Source organism: Crocodylus siamensis, chromosome 1, assembly GCF_052110815.1.
Source record: "Crocodylus siamensis isolate JL-2025a chromosome 1, ASM5211081v1, whole genome shotgun sequence".
Classification (NCBI taxonomy): Eukaryota; Metazoa; Chordata; order Crocodylia; family Crocodylidae; genus Crocodylus; species Crocodylus siamensis.
Window position 1 is genome coordinate 176,097,841 of NC_143395.1, and position 18,226 is coordinate 176,116,066.

The 18,226-nt window shown below is 48.3% G+C and overlaps 1 protein-coding gene across 10 annotated transcripts in view; it reads right to left on the reverse strand.

The window, feature by feature from the left end:
* CCDC88A (coiled-coil and HOOK domain protein 88A) overlaps positions 1-18,226 on the reverse strand; it is a 201,921-nt gene that overhangs the window by 122,400 nt on the left and 61,295 nt on the right. For all 10 annotated transcript variants that reach the window (XM_090049774.1, XM_090049761.1, XM_090049766.1 and 7 more), the window contains exon 4: positions 11,428-11,497. In XM_090049774.1, the coding sequence (XP_089905900.1) occupies positions 11,428-11,497 (70 nt within the window). The remainder of the gene's footprint in view (positions 1-11,427; positions 11,498-18,226) is intronic.

An 18,226-nucleotide genomic window follows, 5' to 3' on the forward strand; every position in this document is an offset into this window, starting at 1 on the left:
AGCCACAGCCACTAGGCTGAGTGAATACCCTCTCCCACCCTCCTGCTGCACCTCATGCCAATGTAGGCAGCCCACTATGTACCAAAGCACCAGGCACCCTACCCCCTGCCCCGCTGTACTATGTAGGCATACAAGTGCAATTCTCCTACCCTGCAACATGTTCCGAGCGAACATAATTTCACCCCATCGCTGCATCAGGTGGATGTACAAGCATGATTCCCACCCCCATCCACTGCAACAACATGCTTACAGGTCCATCCCCCACCACCACCGTTGCACCACACAGGTGCACTCTTACATGCCCAGCTCCATTACTACCCCCACACCACGCAGTCTTGTGCATGGCAGAGCCATACTGCCCCACCCTGAGACACAGGCAGGTAGCAGCAGCCAGAGGAAATGGGGAGAACAGCAGCTAGGTCAGAGCCCACGGTCCACAACCTAACCCCCAAACCACTAGTTGGACAACCCTGTTCTACTCTAACCAGCATAGAAAAGTTAGAATAGCACTTTGCCTGAGGCCACTAAACACTTTCTGAGCAAGAGCATTTAGCCTGGGTGGAGCACCAGTGACATGACTTTACTGCATATGGGCTAGGGACAGACATTATATACAAACTGGTTTAAGTGATCAGAAACTAGTTTAAACCTGTAACAGAACAGATGTTCAGTGCACATAAACCAGTTTGAAAACGGGTGAAACTGGTTTGAGATAAACCTGGTTGTATGTAGTATCAGAATTAACTGATTTAGCTCAAACCGGTTTATGCAATGTCTGTCCCAGACCCCTTCCTGGTTTAAGTTAAATCAGAGTCCGCAAGCATCTCGGCATGCTCTCTGGGCTGGGCAGAGCTGGCCCCTCCCCTCTTTTCCCTGGCTGGAGCTCAGCACAGACTTGCAGGCACAGCAGGGTCTGCCTGGCTTCCCTGTTCCCTCCTCTTCCCCCACCTTACCACTTGCTACTTAAGCAGAGATCCCTTCCTCTTCTCTGCCACATCAAGGACTGTAGCCAGCGTATGGTGTGCTAGCTAATGCTGAGAGGCGTGTGTATGCGTCTCTCCAATTTCACTAGGATAGGCAGACAGAACAGTGACTGATTAGGGCTTTTGGAGCTAATCAACAGGTCGCCCAGTAGACTAAGAAGTTTGAAGTAATGTGGAAAGCAGCTATTGTTTTGCTAACTGGGTATTAAAGACCGTTATCAGCCACAACTCTTTCCCCACCCCCCACTGGCTTGCTCATCTGTCACTTTGCTGCAGACAGTATGACAAAGCAAGGAGGAAGATTGAAAAGCTCCATATCATCAACAGATGCACGCACTACACACCCCTCCTTCCCTCAGAGTGGTAGCCCAGGGCTGGGGGCCGGCAACACTCCCATTCCTTGAGCAGCCAGCAGGGAAAAGCCTGGGACCGTGCAGGTAGACATTCCTGCTGGGGCCTGGCCATGCCCCCCTCTGCTCAGCTACCTGCAGAAGCAGGGAGGGCTGCTCTAGCACCCCCTAGCTTCTAGCCTGAGCCACTGCAGGCATCTGCCTGAATTTTCTCAGTCCAGAGAAAATGTCTGTCCAGTTTCAAACTAGTTCAGTGTAGTCAGGTTAGACTAACCTGTAAAGATTGAATCAATTCAGGCTCAGGCTTTTTGAATGTCTGTCCTTAGCCATGATGTTTGAGTTAGCTCTGGGGTGTATTGTGTCATGTCATGAAGGCATACCCTAAGTACCTGAAGTTGTTGACAGGTACCCATTAGGATTTACAAAACCACTTAGACTAGTCACCCACTAAAGCCATGGCTCACTTATGATCCTTTTGTAATTTACTGGGCCAGGATTCAGCAACCTCTGCATCAGACTCACAGACATGGGGCTTCAGCAGCATACTGTGATGGGGGTATTTTCTGCAGGTGTTTTCCCCACGCTGACAGATAGCTGTAAATGCTTTAGGAACAGCAGACAGAAATGAAGTCTTTCAAAAGAAAACACTGATTTATAGATTCATAGATGCTAGGGTCGGAAGGGACCTCAATAGATCATCGAGTCCGACCCCCTGCATAAGCAGGAAAGAGTGCTGGGCCTACATTACCCCAGCTAGATACACATCCAACCTTCTCTTGAATACCCCCAGGGTAGGGGAGAGCACCACCTCCCTTGGGAGCCCGTTCCAGACCTTGGCCACTCGAACTGTGAAGAAGTTCCTCCTAATATCCAATCTAAATCTGCTCTCCTCTAGCTTGTGGCCATTATTTCTTGTAACCCCCAGGGGCGCCTTGGTGAATAAATACTCACCAATTCCCTTCTGTGCCCCCCTGACGAACTTATAGGCAGCCACCAGGTCGCCTCTCAACCTTCTCTTGCGGAGGCTGAAAAGGTCCAGTTTCTCTAATCTCTCCTCGTAGGGCCTGGCCTGCAGGCCCTTAACCATACGAGTGGCCCTTCTCTGGACCCTCTCCAGATTATCCGCATCTTTCTTGAAGTGCGGCGCCCAGAATTGCACGCAGTACTCCAGCTGCGGTCTGACCAGCGCCCGATAGAGGGGAAGTATCACCTCCTTGGACCTATTTGTCATGCATCTGCTGATGCACGATAAAGTGCCATTGGCTTTTCTGATGGTTTCGTCACACTGCCGACTCATGTTCATCTTGGAGTCCACTAGGACTCCAAGATCCCTTTCCACTTCCGTGCCACCCAGCAGGTCATTTCCTAGGCTGTAGGTGTGCTGGACATTTTTCTTCCCTAGATGCAGCACTTTGCATTTCTCCTTGTTGAACTGCATTCTGTTGTTTTCTGCCCACTTGTCTAACCTGTCCAGGTCTGCTTGCAGCTGTTCCCTGCCCTCCGGCGTGTCCACTTCGCCCCATAGCTTAGTGTTATCTGCAAACTTGGACAGAGTACATTTCACCCCCTCGTCCAAGTCGCTGACGAAGACATTAAAGAGTATCGGTCCAAGCACCGAGCCCTGCGGGACCCCACTGCCCACACTCTTCCAGGTCGAAACCGACCCATCCACCACAACTCTCTGGGTGCGACCCTCCAGCCAATTCTCCACCCACCGGACTGTGCAGTCATCCAAGTCACAGCCCCTTAACTTGTTCACCAGTATGGGGTGGGATACCGTATCAAAGGCCTTCCTGAAGTCCAAGTATACGACATCCACCCCTCCTCCTGCGTCGAGGCGTTTTGTGACCTGGTCATAAAAAGAGACTAGATTGGTCAGGCACGATCTACCTGCCACGAACCCGTGCTGGTTTCCCCTCAGCATAATTTGTCCTGCCGGGCTCTCACAAATGTGAGCCTTGATGATTTTCTCAAAGATTTTGCCAAGGATGGAGGTGAGACTGACTGGCCTATAGTTACCCGGGTCCTCCTTCCTCCCCTTCTTGAAAATGGGAACCACACTGGCCCTTTTCCAGTCCTCCGGGACTTGACCCGTGCGCCACGAGCATTCAAATATTCCCGCCAGTGGCTCTGCAATGATGTCAGCCAGTGCCTTCAGTACCCTCGGATGGAGCTCATCCGGGCCTGCCGACTTAAAGGCATCCAGTTCCTCCAAGTGACCCTGCACCACCTCAGGGTCCACGCATGGAAGTCTGGTGCCTTGCTGCTGCCTCCCTACACTCCCAGTGAGAGACTTGTCATGCCTCTCGCTTAGGAACACTGAGGCGAAGAACTCGTTGAGGAGTTCAGCCTTGTCCCCTCTGTCCGTCACCAATTGTTTCTGCCCATTTAGCAGGGGTCCTATTCCTCCCTGGGCCTTCCTTTTACTCCCTATATATCTAAAAAACAATTTCTTATTGTCTTTTACTTGGGTTGCCATCCTCAGCTCCATGGTAGCTTTGACCTGTCTAACTGCCTCCCTACAAGCACGAGCAGAAGAGGTATATTCCTCTTTGGTGATCTCTCCCTGTTTCCACTTTTTATGTGCTCCCCTTTTGGCCCTTAGTCTGCCCTGGATTTCTCTGGTCAGCCAGGGAAGCCTCCTGGCCCCTTTCCCTCTTTTACCTCGCACGGGGATCGTCTCGCTTTGTGCGAGAAGGATAGCTTCCTTAAGGCACAGCCACCCTTCTTGGGCTCCCATCATTTCAAAACTACTACTCTGCAGTGCATCCTTCACTAATCGCCTGAGTTCGCTGAAATCAGCTTTCCTAAAGTCCAGCACGTTCACCCTACTGGTTACCTTACCCACTCGACGCCTTATGTTGAATTGTACTTTTAGGTGATCACTGTCCCCCAGATGGCTACCGATCTGTAGGTCCCCTACTATGTCATCCCACGTTGCCAATACCAGATCCAGTAAGGCATTCCCCCTAGTGGGACCATGTACCTCCTGCGTCAGGTGGAAGTCCTGTACACAGGTTAGAAACCTGCGTGAGCGGTGGGACTTTGCTGTGTCTCCCAGCAGATGTCCGGGTAGTTTAGGTCCCCCATGACCACCGCCTCTTTAGCTTTTATGGTCTCTGAGAGTTGCCTCAGGAGCCCCAAATCTATTTCTTCCCCTTGATGTGGGGGTCTGTAGCAGACCCCTACCACCAAATCCTTTTCTCCTTGCCCCCCATGTAGCCTAACCCACAGTCCTTCTACTTCCTCATCCTTTGATTCTGTCTTGATGAGGGTTGATGTATATTGCTCCTTAACATAGAGCGCAACCCCTCCCCCCCTTTTCCCCACTCTGTCCTTTCTGTACTGTTTAGTGCTGTTCAAATGGAAAACTTCCTTAATTTGGCTGCCCAGAACTAAATTAGTACCACACCAAGACAGCATCTACCAGCTCTTTCAATGACAATCAGCCAGCCAGCAATCAGGCTGTCAAATATAACGATGCTAGGTCTGGATATAAACTATGACCTTCATTTTCCAAGATGACATTAGGTAATGGGGAAGCATGACTGGAAGCTATGTTGACAGAGTCACGTTAGGTTCAAATGCCAGAACTGTTTAAACCAAGCAAAGACAGCATGATTATTCCTGCTTTATATTTATCCAACAGTCTTGGCAGCATGGGTAATGATCCCCAGTGACCATGAGATGAGAAAAGCATCCAATAAGGAAACTAGGCAAAACTGTCTTCTTGAACAGAGTATTTAATATTTTCCTCTGACATCTAGCAAATATTCTTGGATGTTCCCCACCCATAAAAGGTGTTCTTCAGGACTGAGCTTTTTCATGAAGTTCAGAAAATTACTGCTGAGTTGATCTAGCAAGAGAGTCTGTAAATCTACTGAATGCAGAACTGCTAATATAATTGGATAACAGATGCAGCCATTCCAGAGAAACCACTTCTTACTGAGCGGAGTTGAGGAAAGAACAGTCACAATTTTCCCTGTCTCATGATAAAACACTGCTGCTGTGTTTTTCCAGAAATGTCGTGCACGCTAAGCTAATGGCTCTGGATGTGGACAAACAGACTAGTATAATCTGTTCCAACATAACTGTTACATCTATATAAAAAAATGACAGGAACCAAGGGCAGCAGGACCCAAGGGAAGCCCAGCAGGCTCCCACAACAGCAGGGCCCACCCGCCTCCCCCCAGCCGGAAGCCCCAGCAGGGTCTTCTGGCCTGGGCCCATGTGGCTGCCCTGGTACCTCAGGTAAGGGAGAAGGTGGGAGAGGGGCAGGGAAGGACCCCAGGGAAAAGTCACCCGGGGAAAACCTGAACACAGGCGTGAGAAAAGCGGCCCTTCGCCCACCCCACGGCCAGCACCCTGCTTGCAGCCCACATGGGGCTGCCTGTGTCTTCTCCAGACAGCCCCGTGGGCTGCAAGCGGCTGCAGCAGGGAGCACCATTCATGGCGTGGAGGAGGGGCCACTTTTCCCCACACACAGCTTTTCCTCAGGCTCTTTCCTGGCATGAACGAAAAAGGCCCCTCCCCTGCCCTGTACTGCAGCCACTCGCAGCCCACATGGGGCTGTCCTGAGCAGGCATGGGCAACCTGAGGCAGGCTGTGAGCACCTGCAGGAGGGAGCGCTGGCCACAGGGCGGGCAAAGGGCTGCTTTTCCCCATGCTCAGCACCAGCTTCTTCCCTGCCAGGGAACAGGGGGTTAGGGCTGTGCACTACCCCCTGCCTGTACCGCAGGGCTGGGGGGCACAGGGTGCGAGTGGGCATGGAACCAGCAGGAACACGGGGCCTGCACCGGTGTGCTGGGGCTAGTGCCAGCAGGGTGGCATGAGCACGGGGTCCCAGCCAGCAGGAATATAGAGCCGGACCAGCTGCCCCCCTCTCCCTACTGGTGCAGCCCACCCCAGTTCCATAAACCCCTGCCAGCCTGTGCCCTGCTTTGGACCCCACCAGTGCTGGCCCTGGGATATTAGTCCCAGGGGTGGGGCACCTGTCAAAAGGCGGAGCTACCCATGCGGCCCTCGACAGCCTGCCAAAACTGGGTAAGCGGCCCTCTGCCCGAAATAATTGCCCGCCCCTGTCACCTTCCAGTCACTACAAAAGGTAATGGAGAAAGGCTTGGAAAGAAGCCCTCCAAGGCTTTTTCCCTGCTCAAGCTGGGGGGGCAGGCATGGCCAGGCCCCCACTGGCCCACTGAGTATGATGGGAGGGGGGTTAAACCCCCACCCTTGCCTGCATGGACCTCAGCTGGGTGTGCCAGGTCTCGGTCCCATGTGGGCAGGGGCAGAGGTTTAAATCCCCTCTCCCCCTGGTAGTACACCAGCCAGCGGTCTGCCTTTGCTCAAGCAGAGAACCAGGGGGAAAAGCCTGACATGAGCTGCTCTGCCCCTGCCAGGCGACCCCAGCTGGGGTCTGGAGCCAAGTTCCCACCCCCACCATCTTCTCAGCCAGCCAGAACAGTGATAGTGCTCTGGCTAGGGAGCAGAAGGGTGGGCCCAACCCTGCTCCTCCGGAGCACACGGCATAGCCCAGGGCTGCAAAGCATCCTGGGATGCTGGGGGACTATAAGTTAATTTGAACTGGGGTGGCATCTTGTACAGAAGTTTCATAAACTGGTTTAACCTAAAGCATTTCAGTCTGATAGTACATCCAACCAGGTTTATGTTAAACCAGTTTCAGCCATTTTGAAAGCAGTATAAGCGCACTGAATTTCTGTTGTGTTACAGATTTGAATCAGTTTCTGATCCCTTAAGCTGGTTTATGTGTAATTTCTGTCCCTAGCCTTATACACATATGCTCTTCCCAGGGAGCACAGGCACTTGAAAGCAAGCTACATGAACTTCCCATCTCAGTGGGGAGGTAACTCTAAACTGCCCTTTGGTAAGCTAAAGAGGAGAAAACAGCAATAACGTCATATCTCCTTCTACCAATTTACTCAAAAGCATTCTCTCTTCACTATCTTAAGTCTGCATAGTGAGTAAATATACTGCTTTTCACTTATATTCTGTGTGAAAATGGTTAAGTTTGGTGTGCTCGGTGACATACAAGTAGCAAGTAGTCCACGTGTCCTGCTTTTATATGTTTCTGGGTAAACCTGCAGATACTTCTGCTTTAGATGTGTTCTTCATGATCTCAACTCTAACACTACCACTAAACATTCTATCCTTGAAATTTTTCACATTGTGAACTTTTCCTTGTTGCTCCTGATTCTCAAGGTGGAAAACAAATTAATGTTAAAGTGGATGGAATCATTTGCCTGCTACAGAGATCCTACATGACCCAGTTGTTTTAATATATTCTTCAGTCCTTTGTCTCTTTAGGTGACCTGCCATGACCATTAAGCATTTAGTGAATATCCTACTTGCTGTTAAAAGACCAAGGACTAAGAAAGCGCAGTGAGATGTTCCTTCTTTAAAGCTGAGGTATATTCTGTGTGAATATGCAAAAGCCGGGCGTTCTGAGAAGGAACTTTGCATGGTATCATCCTGAAATCTGAATCTGAAAAGTCTTGAATCTAGAGAATGAGCTAATGTTCCTTCTTCAGCATTAAAAGCCCTTCCCTCTGTATTCCAGGAAGATCTTTTTCCACAGCTCCAAGATTTAAAGCAGATTTAACTACTTTCTTCAGGGACCCTTCTCATGAAACATTGTTAGAGACAGTGAATGAGGATGTGGGGTTGGAAGTAATTGACACTGGATAGAATATCCCTTGTTTATAATTTCCAAGACCCACAGAGTCAAGGCGTCCAGAAAATAATTCAGCATTGCTGGGGAGGGGGAAGAGTTATTATAGCTCTCCAACTGGCTCCTGATAATGGTATCAAGTGTGTTGCCATGAGGCAGATGTGAGATGTATACTCAAGGAAAATGAGACAGATGGCCTCTTATCACAGCAGCTCTTCTTTCTTGGCAGCTCCAATGTTCCTCTGTAAACTGTGACAGCGAGTAGAGGGTCTACCTGGTAAAACTGCATGGAATATCACTTGCTTCCTAAGGGAAGATGTTTATAACTCCAACTCAATAGAAAGTAGCTTTGAATGTTTTAGAGACTACAGGGATTTGTCAGTACAAACATAGACAGTATTATATCAGAAGCAGCTAACAAAGTTCTAGCAATACTCAGCCTAATAATTCTACACCACACACAACAGACTTTACGTCTCCCCCTCTACTTCCATGACCTTCTCTATATGTTACAACACCTTATCCAAAATTACATAATCATATTTGATCCCTTGCTAGTCTGAAAAAGAGATCTGTAGACTGAAAGAGGAATCGGTGTTTTGGTCAGACACCAAGATATTTGGTCCTTTGTTCCTTGGTGGCATCTGAGGATGACACCACTTTTTGGATTTTTTGTTTTGGAAGAAACTTGAAGAAAGGAACTGTCTTCATCCTATAAGTGTTCCAGGAGCTGATGCAGAGAGAAAAATGTTAACCTTTTGGATGAAATTCAATAGTGCCCAACTGCTTTTTTACATGCGAGTGTTATAGATGTTGGTGTCTGCCACAATTTTTTTGTGTTGGTTTCAATACCTCCTTGTTAATGGCATAGCTAATTGACTAGGCACAAAGCAGTGCAAAATGTACCATAACTTGTAAGACTTCTTGTGCTACCTCCCAGAAATCTCCAAGGTGTTCGCCATGTGAGAACCTAAAACACTTTATAATCAAACTGGTTCACAGTGGAAAGAACTGATGAGAAAGAAAATACAGTTGATATTTCCTGCACATGTTTTTCATCAAAGCTTCTAGAAAATTAAAAAGTAATTACCAAAAGGGGGGTAAAGAATTACAGTGGTCTGAATTATTTTGATCGCCTCCTGATAATGGCAACACACCCAGTGCCAAGAAGTGGGATGTACATTAAAGAAAGGGTGTCAAAGATACAGTCCCTGGACTGGATCCAACTCCCAGTGCGGTAACAGTTTGGAGCTTACCCACACAGCACATGTAGAACCAACCCCACATGCAGGGCCTGGGATGTGTGATGCACATAACACACCTCTTTCCCCCACTCAAGTCTGGGACACGTGCCCCACACAGTGCCTACCCTGGCCAGTCTGGGACATAATGCTACATGCAATTCCTGTGCTGGTCACCCAGCTGCACGTTACCCCACTCCCGGCTGCTTCAGGGTGAGTGCCACAGGCAGCATGAGGCTCAAAGTGGGTGCTGCGTGTAGCACAGTCCCGGTCAGGAATCCTAGCAGGCACAGCCCAGCTTGGGCTAACTGCCTGAGTAGTCACACCTGCCTTGAGTCTCCGGCTAACAAGCTCTGCCCAGCTAGTTAACCAGCTGGCTTTCTGATTGGCTGTTGGGAGCTCAGTCTCCCCATTTATTCCCACCTGTGGCAACACTCTTCCAGCCTGCCCACATTTCTGACCCCCACTGCTGGGACAAGCCTCCTGGTTCCTAAGCCTAGTTTTGGCTTATTTTTGGACTTCGCTCTGTGGATTGTCCCCCAGACTTGGTAGCTTGGCATCCAATTCCTGGACTCTACTCCTGGCCTGTGGTGTGGACGCTGCCCCTAGATTTAGTAATGTGGCTCCTGAACTCTGACCCATCCCTGGTTTCCCTCAGTGGCCTAACCTTTATGCCAATCCACCTATGACCCTTACAGTTCCAGACCAGCCAGAGCAAGCATTACATGTGCTGGATCCAGCATGTGAGATGGGGGGTGCCTGGGCCCAATTTAGCCCATAGGGCTGGCCACACACCATGCATCTGGCCTATGGACTGGCCCTGCACCAGTCATCCAGCCTGTGGGGCTAGATGAGTTTGACACCCCTGCACTACAGAAAAGCAGAGTCCTGTTCCTGCTGGTGCAGGCTGTGGGACTGTACCAATTATTTCCTTTACATAAATATGATGCATTGCAGAGGACAGAGCACTAATTCTCCCTTGGGAGAGCAGATGAAGGATTCTTATATACCAAAGGAGAACAAGGAACACCAACAGAGCCACAGGGATGAATATTACAATGAATGTTTTCTACTAGATCCCAGGGTGGAGAGGAGAAGTGTTTAAAAGAACAACTGGATTCCTGTCAGACTGAATCCTGTATCCGCAACCCCAGATGCCTCTTCACCAACCTCTCATTCACATTTCCCTTCTTTTGCCCCCACTATGCTCTCTTTCTACAGGGTATGGCCACTTATTTCCTCTTCTTCACTTCTCTTTTCATTTTATCAGATGCAGAAATTTCTCATCTGCTTTCACTCAATCTCCTTCCTTACTCCTGTAACTTCATTCCCATCTCAGCTCCTGAACCCCAGTGCATCTAAACCATTTCTCCTCTCCTTGACTACTCTTTAACCTCTCACTCCCCACAAGTTCTTTCCTCTGGTAAGAGTGACATGTTAGAATGTCTCCCATCTTTAAAACATGAAATTATCTCCAGCTACCATCCACGGTTTCATCTAATATGCTAGTTAAAAATCTTTGGGTGCATCAGTAGACTTGTTCTGAATGGACTAATTAGGTCAACTTTTTCCTAACCTTCTTAGACTTTTTACAAACAATTTTATGCAACAGGCTGAGACCACCGGCAGACACTATTTTCATTGTGCAACAGGTACTGAAGAATTTTGTCACATGGTAGAAATGTTCCTGGCTTCATTTTCAAAGGGCAGCTGTCTGAAAGGGGGTGGGGGGGCAGAAGCAGCACAGGAGTCTGCTGATTTAGGCATAAGTGTCTCCAGACTTGAGAACAAGGCAGCACATAGTCATGGCAGAACATGTATCCAGACATTGTCTCAAAAAAGAGCTTTCATTTATTCTATATCTGTGAATGGACACAGTCCTCTTGGTAGCAGCCACAAAAAACTTATATTGCTACATATTTGGATTGGGTCTGTCCATCAGTGTAAAGAAAAGGACTTCCAGGGAAACTGTGACCCCCTAGCCCATGCTCTGTTTATATGTGGCAAACAGACCTTGACGTGATACAAGATATATGTGCATGTCAATGTTCATCTCTACATCTTTAGCAAGTTCTAACTTGGATGCCCAGGCAGGACTGAAATGGTCTATGAAACTAACATCAAATTATTTCTTTATGTTAATTTTAAAATATTAATTAATTACTTACCAGAAAAGGGATTTTTGCCAATTATTAAGACATTTGGCAAAGACATCATGATCAACTGCTGCAAAGTCTCCTATAAAAATGAATACAATAAGCCTTTTATTAATGTGTACTGAACCAAGTTCAAAAGCAAATGCTATGTACTTTTAAAACAGAAGTTAGTAAAATAAGAATAACTACTAAATAATATAGTAATAATTTATTCAAATTCAGTTCACACACTGCAGACTTAATTATATAGGCTTTTTTATAAAAAGTTATTGCAGAGTCCCAAGATCTATAAAAACTTTGTTCTCTGCTGGCTGCGGAGCTGGAACCACTAGGCAAAGAAAAATTATCTAACCTGCTAGAAACTACATAGCCAGTGTACTGATCCTATGCCAAATTAAGCCACTATCTGTACTGGGGGTCAGAGAACACAAGGGTGTTAGGTTGGTTTAAAGCAGAAATAAGCTGCACTGATATGGATTCTGACCTTACCTGTCTACACTAAGGATTTCACATTGACAACTACAGTGACCATTAAGGCACCAAAGTCTATAATCAGGGCAGATGCCCAGTCTAGGCAGAATCCAGTTTTTCTGAGACAGAACAGTTTTTCTCTTGTGCCAGGTGTTTATCCCACAACAGAACCACCCTCTATGGAGCTTCAGTCATATTTTGATTTCTCTAAACCAGCAGTTTTCAACTGGGGTGCTGCAGCACCCTGGGGAGCTGTAAGGCCCTTTCAGGGGTGTCATGGCATCAGCAACCAAGTAAAACCGCCCTGTGCACTCACCTTGCATAATCAACCTAAAGCAGGCAGTACAGCTGTCTTGTGCTATGTTGTGCAGTACTTCCTGGTCTAGCACCTACTATGCTCCTCCCAAAAACAGGTAAAGACAGAACTTCCATATCTACCTGAATATAAGATGAGGTTCCCTCATCCAGTCAGCATGAGGGGAAATAGCCCCTTGTCTTACATTCATACATCAAGCAGAGGTGGGAGCACACAGCTGCTATGACTCTGACTCTAGCCCTGAGTCCAAGTCAGAGCCATAGTCTGGATCACAGTAGCTTCCTGCACCCCATTCCACCTCCCCTCTGCTGTTTCTGCTTCCCCCATCCATCCCCTTCACTGTGACGTGCTGCTGGGCTCCAGCTTGGGCTGGAGTCTCTCCTGGGTGTGGAGCACATAGAACAGGGGCGGGCAATTGTTCTGGGCGGAGGGCCACTTACCGAGTTTTGGCAAGCCATCGAGGGCCCCATGACAGGCAGCCAGGGGCAGATTAATATTAATTTTCTAAATTTTTTAGTGGCCCCATGGGCCAGACAGGATGGCCTGGTGGGCCACATTTTGCCCACCTCTGATATAGAAACTCCTTCTCCTGCCCAGCCAGTCAGCAACGCTGATGCTGTTGCATTGCCTGCCTGGCCAAATCAGTAGCACCAACATTGCTACATGGCTAGGCAAGAGCTGAGCTTCCACATGCTGTGCTCCAGGATGGAGCAATCCAACCAGCATCTGACAGTAAGGGGGCTAGAAAGGGGCAGAGACTAGGGAATTGGGGGGCAAGAAGCAGAGACTGGGGGAACAGGTGGGGAGGGAAGAGGAAGAGGCAGTGACTAGGGGAGAACTGGTGGGGGAAAGAGGCAGAGATTGGGGGGACTTGGGAGTGGAGGGGAGCAGGTGACAGAGGGGAAGGAAGGCTACAGGGGAAAGAACTGAGCAGGGCAGAGGGCAAGGGGACCAACCTGACACACTTTCTACCCTCAGCCACTGCTTTCCCTGTAACAGGCAACAGTGAGATCCAAGACAACCCTCCAATTCTTAGCTTCTATACCCGGAAAGCTATAACAAAAAATCTATAAAATTTCCATACAACTTCCATATAAATGGAGGTTTCCCCCCCATTTATGCGGTTTCTTTATATGCAAATTCACTCTTATGCGATGAGCATATTTAGACCCATAATTCATTATATCCAAGGTAAATTCACTCTTATGCTATCAGCATAGATGCTCCCCCCTCCCCCCACTCAAGCAGGAATGTCTGTGGGGGGAGGGCAAAGGGCCGTGACCCCACTCAACCCACCCCTGGGTGCAGCAGCCCTGGGAGCAGTCAACACCAGCTGCCTACACCAGGGCACAGAGCAGCCCAGGAGCAGAGGTGAGTAGGGACAGGCGGAACACGGTACAGCCTAGTGGCTGCAGGCAGCTGGCACCAGCCACTCCCATTGCCACAGCAGTCAGGGCTGGGGTGAGTTCTGCTCTGTTCCCTCTGCTTTGCTGCTTTGTGTATCCTGGGAGCAGCACCCCTCCCCCCACCCTTTCCCTAGTCCCAACCTCACTCCCTGCCTCACCGCCATGGGAACCTATCCCTATTTGTTACATTGTAAAGTGGGTTTGCTTTATACAAATTTGATTTATACACTGTTCTCTAGGAACGCATGTACAGCATAAATCAAGGCAAACCTGTATTGAACCAAATTATTGGGGCATCATCTTCAGGGATCCATGTTTTCCATTTCTCATAGAAAAAAAAGATGCAGATTTTCCCTTTTAACTGAGAAAAACATGGAATTTTCATTTTAAGGGAGAAACATGTAGATTTCCCACTTTTGCAAAAAGCTCTCTGCAGAGTTGCAGCCTGCAAGGGGCTGGGGGAGTGGGAGGAGGGCAATCAGGCAGGAGGTGCCATATGCATGTGCAAGCTCATACATGCACATGGCTGTCAGGCAGCCTGAAAGCAGCTCCTATAGGTAAGTATGGCAGCGAAGGAGAGGTGATGAAGGCCCCATAGGGAGGAAGGGAGGAAGTTGGATGGGGCTGGGGCTACTGTCCAGCAGGTGCAGAACATGGGGCTTGTGCCTTGGAGCTGGAATGTGCAGCTGCAGGGCCCCAGCAGGGAGTGGGATGGGGTCGGCTCATCAGGGCGCGGCGGAGGCTGGCTCCCTGCTGCTGCATACATTCCCAAGGGAAGCACCTGCCGTGTGTGTGTGTGTGTGTGTGCACGTGCGTGCGTGTAATGTTAAGTACCTATAAACTTTGGTATTTGATTTGGGGGGTTTTTTATCATGGAAAATCCTGCCTCCGTTGCTTACTAGGATGCAGGTCCAGGCCCTTCACTCCCAAGTCACGGCCCCTGAGCCCTGCCGGTTCCCATCACTCCCCACCCACAGCTCCCCGCCCTCTGGCTCTGCTAATGCCCCTCCCCACCCAAAGCCCTCTGCCCCTCCAGCTGCCAGGGCTACAAAGCCAGAGCCCTGGGTCCTCAGACTGCTTCAGCAGCACCTGAACCCAGCTTCCCTGCTCCCTCCCATGGGTGGCTCAGCCAGGGTGGAGTCAGAGTCACACAACTGAGAGCATCACAGCAGACTGGGCCAGGTGGGAAAGATCTTTGCCACTATAAACCCCACACTGCCATGGTGAGGTACCCCTGCCTGCCCAGCAGCAGCAGGGGTAACGGTGCAGGGTTGTGCCCCTTGCTGCTGCTGGGAAGGCATGGGGGGCCTCACCATGGCAGCACAGGGCTCCCAGTGGCAGGAACAAGCTTCCCCACCTGACCCCACTCTACCCCACCACACTGGGTCCCGCCCACTGGGCTGTGGAGATCCCACAGGGAGTGCAACAGGGCTGGGAGCCTGAGCCTGCAGTAGGCAGCCCATACACCCCCAGTTTCCCCCAGGCTCCACCCCGGCTGTGCCACCCATGGGAGGGAGCAGGGAAGCTGGGTTCAGGTGCTGCTGCAGCAGGCTGAGGACCCAAGACTCTGGCTTTGTAGCCCTGGCAGCTGGAGGGGCAGAGGGATATGGGTGGGGAGGGGCATTAGCAGAGCCAGAGGGTGGGGAGTGATGGGAACCGGCAGGGCTCGGGGGCCATGACTTGGGAGTAAAGGGCCTGGACCTGCATCCTGGTAAGCGAAGGAGGAGCTCTGATTTTCCATGATAAAAAACCAAAATCAAATACTAAAGTTTATAGGTACTTATCACACACACACACACACACACACACACACACACACACACACACACACACCCCCCCCCCCCTCTATATAGTGGCATTTCAGTTTAATTGTATATTTGGGGCTTTTAACCAGAGAATTTTGGGGCTTTTTGACCACAGAATTTACAGGGGGGGTTAAAAATCACAGAACATACCATTTTTAAACACAGAAAACCAGGATCCCCATCTTATCTTTAAGAAAATACAGTATATCTTCTGCTTCTGTTTCCAGGAGGAGCGTAGGGGATGCCAGACCAGGAAGGGTTACACAGCACAAGGCAGCTCCTGCCTGTTTTAGACTGATTAGAGGGCCCTAATGCAGGGAGAGCACAGCTCTAAGGCTGGCTGTGTAGCAGGCATGATGGACAGTTCCATCCAGAGGCAGCAAAACCTGGTTGAAAGCAACGAGGTAAGCTGAAATAGCACCAACAGTGATTCTCAGCTGGGGGTTCTGCCACATTCAGAAAAGTGGAAGTTGGGTGCCCCGACTCTGAAAAGGTTGAGAACCACTGCTCTAAGCTTAACCAAATTCAGCCACATGTGTAATACTGGTTGCCAATACAAAACAGGTATTCCGACTTACATTCAAAAGGTATTTAATTATGTTTAATATAGCAAATGATAGTGTTTAAGAATCAAAATGAGAAAAGTTAATTCACTTCATGCAGCAAATATGAAAAAGGTGGAACTTTGCCAGTTAAATACCATGGGAACATTTGCTTTATCTATGCCCCAGTGGGTTACATTTTCACAGCATAGAAATGATCAAATTTAGACCTCAACTGGTTAATATTAAAGAAAATATTATTAGATCCAAGTCATACTTAATATCAACTCAGTGGCCCCCAAACCATACCTCAATAGCAATGTACTGCATGCAAACCTTTCTAACAGTATTTATCCTACAAGGAAAGCAAAGCATGATGTTGCCTACAGTGCATAAAATTGCTCACTGTCTGTTGTCCAAGGGCAAGTAAATTTGAGAAGTACTGCCTTAAGTGAATGATTCAGTGGAGACAATAGAAAAAGCAAGGTGTAAAAGTCTTCAGTTCCTTCAGTCAAGCATAGCTTGAAACAGAGCTCCCAAAGTTTTAGCAAATACAGAACTACAAAGCCCAAGGACCATGTAATTTTTATAGAAAAGATAGTCCCTTTTATGTATTTTTTATAATTAAGCATGACACGTTATACAAGTATATAGTAAGCAGTATATAATTATTATAATTACACATATGTCTTATTATATATCTGCAAGTTATGTATCTGCGATCTTGGCCAAAAACTGAATTCAACCATTTATTTCTTTTCCACTTTAAAAAAAAATACTATAACATGAAAACAAACTTCACGAAGAATGCAGGAAATGTTAATCTGTGCTAACACGGATAGAAAAATCAGAACGCCCACAACTCATAATTAGGCGGTCAAAACATCTTAGTAATATCCTTTAAAAATGATCTAAGCTTCCCTTCAATTGAGACACTTCAGCAAATGCTTGAATGAGAGATGACCTGTCTAGCAACCATCTTAAAAAGTGGGACTATCAGTTTAGCATCCCGAGCTCAAGATACTGCATATTGCCTCTTACTGGACAAATGTGTCCACATCCCCAAGAAATGGTTCTCACGAACATTCAGCTCAAATTCATGCCCCCTTTACTCTTCATCTTTGATACAATCTAGGAATCGAGATACAAATAAGAAGGTGTAGGGACACTACCAACAAAACACTGCCAACCAGGTTACTGTTGCTTTTCACATGAGCCCTAACATAGATGTTCAGAAAGTTCTGAAGTCTATAAATGTTCTAGATTGTCTTCAATCTTTTGTTAAGGCAAGGCAAGATAAGCTGCAAACAATTTTTCAAAGTAAATTTGTTGTGCCAAGGGGATAAGTAAACAAGGATATGGACCAATTTGATGACCCCCTGAATGATGTTCCACTTCCTGGCAACACAATAAAAATCCTTGAAGCTGCTAAGGCTGTGGACAGGGATTTGTTTGTATGAACAACCATCTAATAGGGAATTACTCAGTGCTGCAGCTGCCACAAGATCAGAGAAAACAAGGTCTAGCTAAAAAACATGGATAATCAAGGGGGCAAAGATGATTTTGATGAATTTTTACCTCCAGCAAAACCACAGGTGCTGAAAGATATGGATACAGTTCAGCACTTCTCACAACTAAAATGCTTGGTGACAGGGTCCACAAGTCTCTTTGGGATGCTACAACCTAACTCCCAGCTGCCCCTATTCATCATCTCATTTCCCTGCTGTGTGCGTGCGTGCATGCGTTTGGGGGGGGGGGAAAAACAGCAAGTGGCGGGATGCTCAGCTCCTGACATCCAGAGCCCTATGAAAAAACTTTGGCAGCTGGAAGGGCAAAAGCAGGGGAGACCTGCCCCTGGCAGTCCCATGCACACATACCCACATGGCACAGCACAGGACCGGCTACAGCACCTGAAAATGGCAGAGTTGTTTCAAAGAAAGCCCCACTGCTCTGGGACACACCACAGTCCCACACCCACCATGTTCTCAAAGCAAACAATTCTCTATTCAGAAGATGCTGGTCCTTCCTTTTTCGTGTCCTTGTGACAAGGTATTTACCAGAATTTGCAGATCCATTAGACTCTGACAGGCCATGCTGCGAGAACTTCTGCTATGGCCTCAAACTTGCCATCTTTGGGCAGTCAATCAAAAGCCCATACCACCTCAGCCCCTGAAGATGCTGGCAGGACACTGCAGAGCACAAGGAGCTAAGGTAAGGTATAATAGTACCTGCCAGCTGAGCAGTCTCCATCTGTATATTTAAATCAGTATA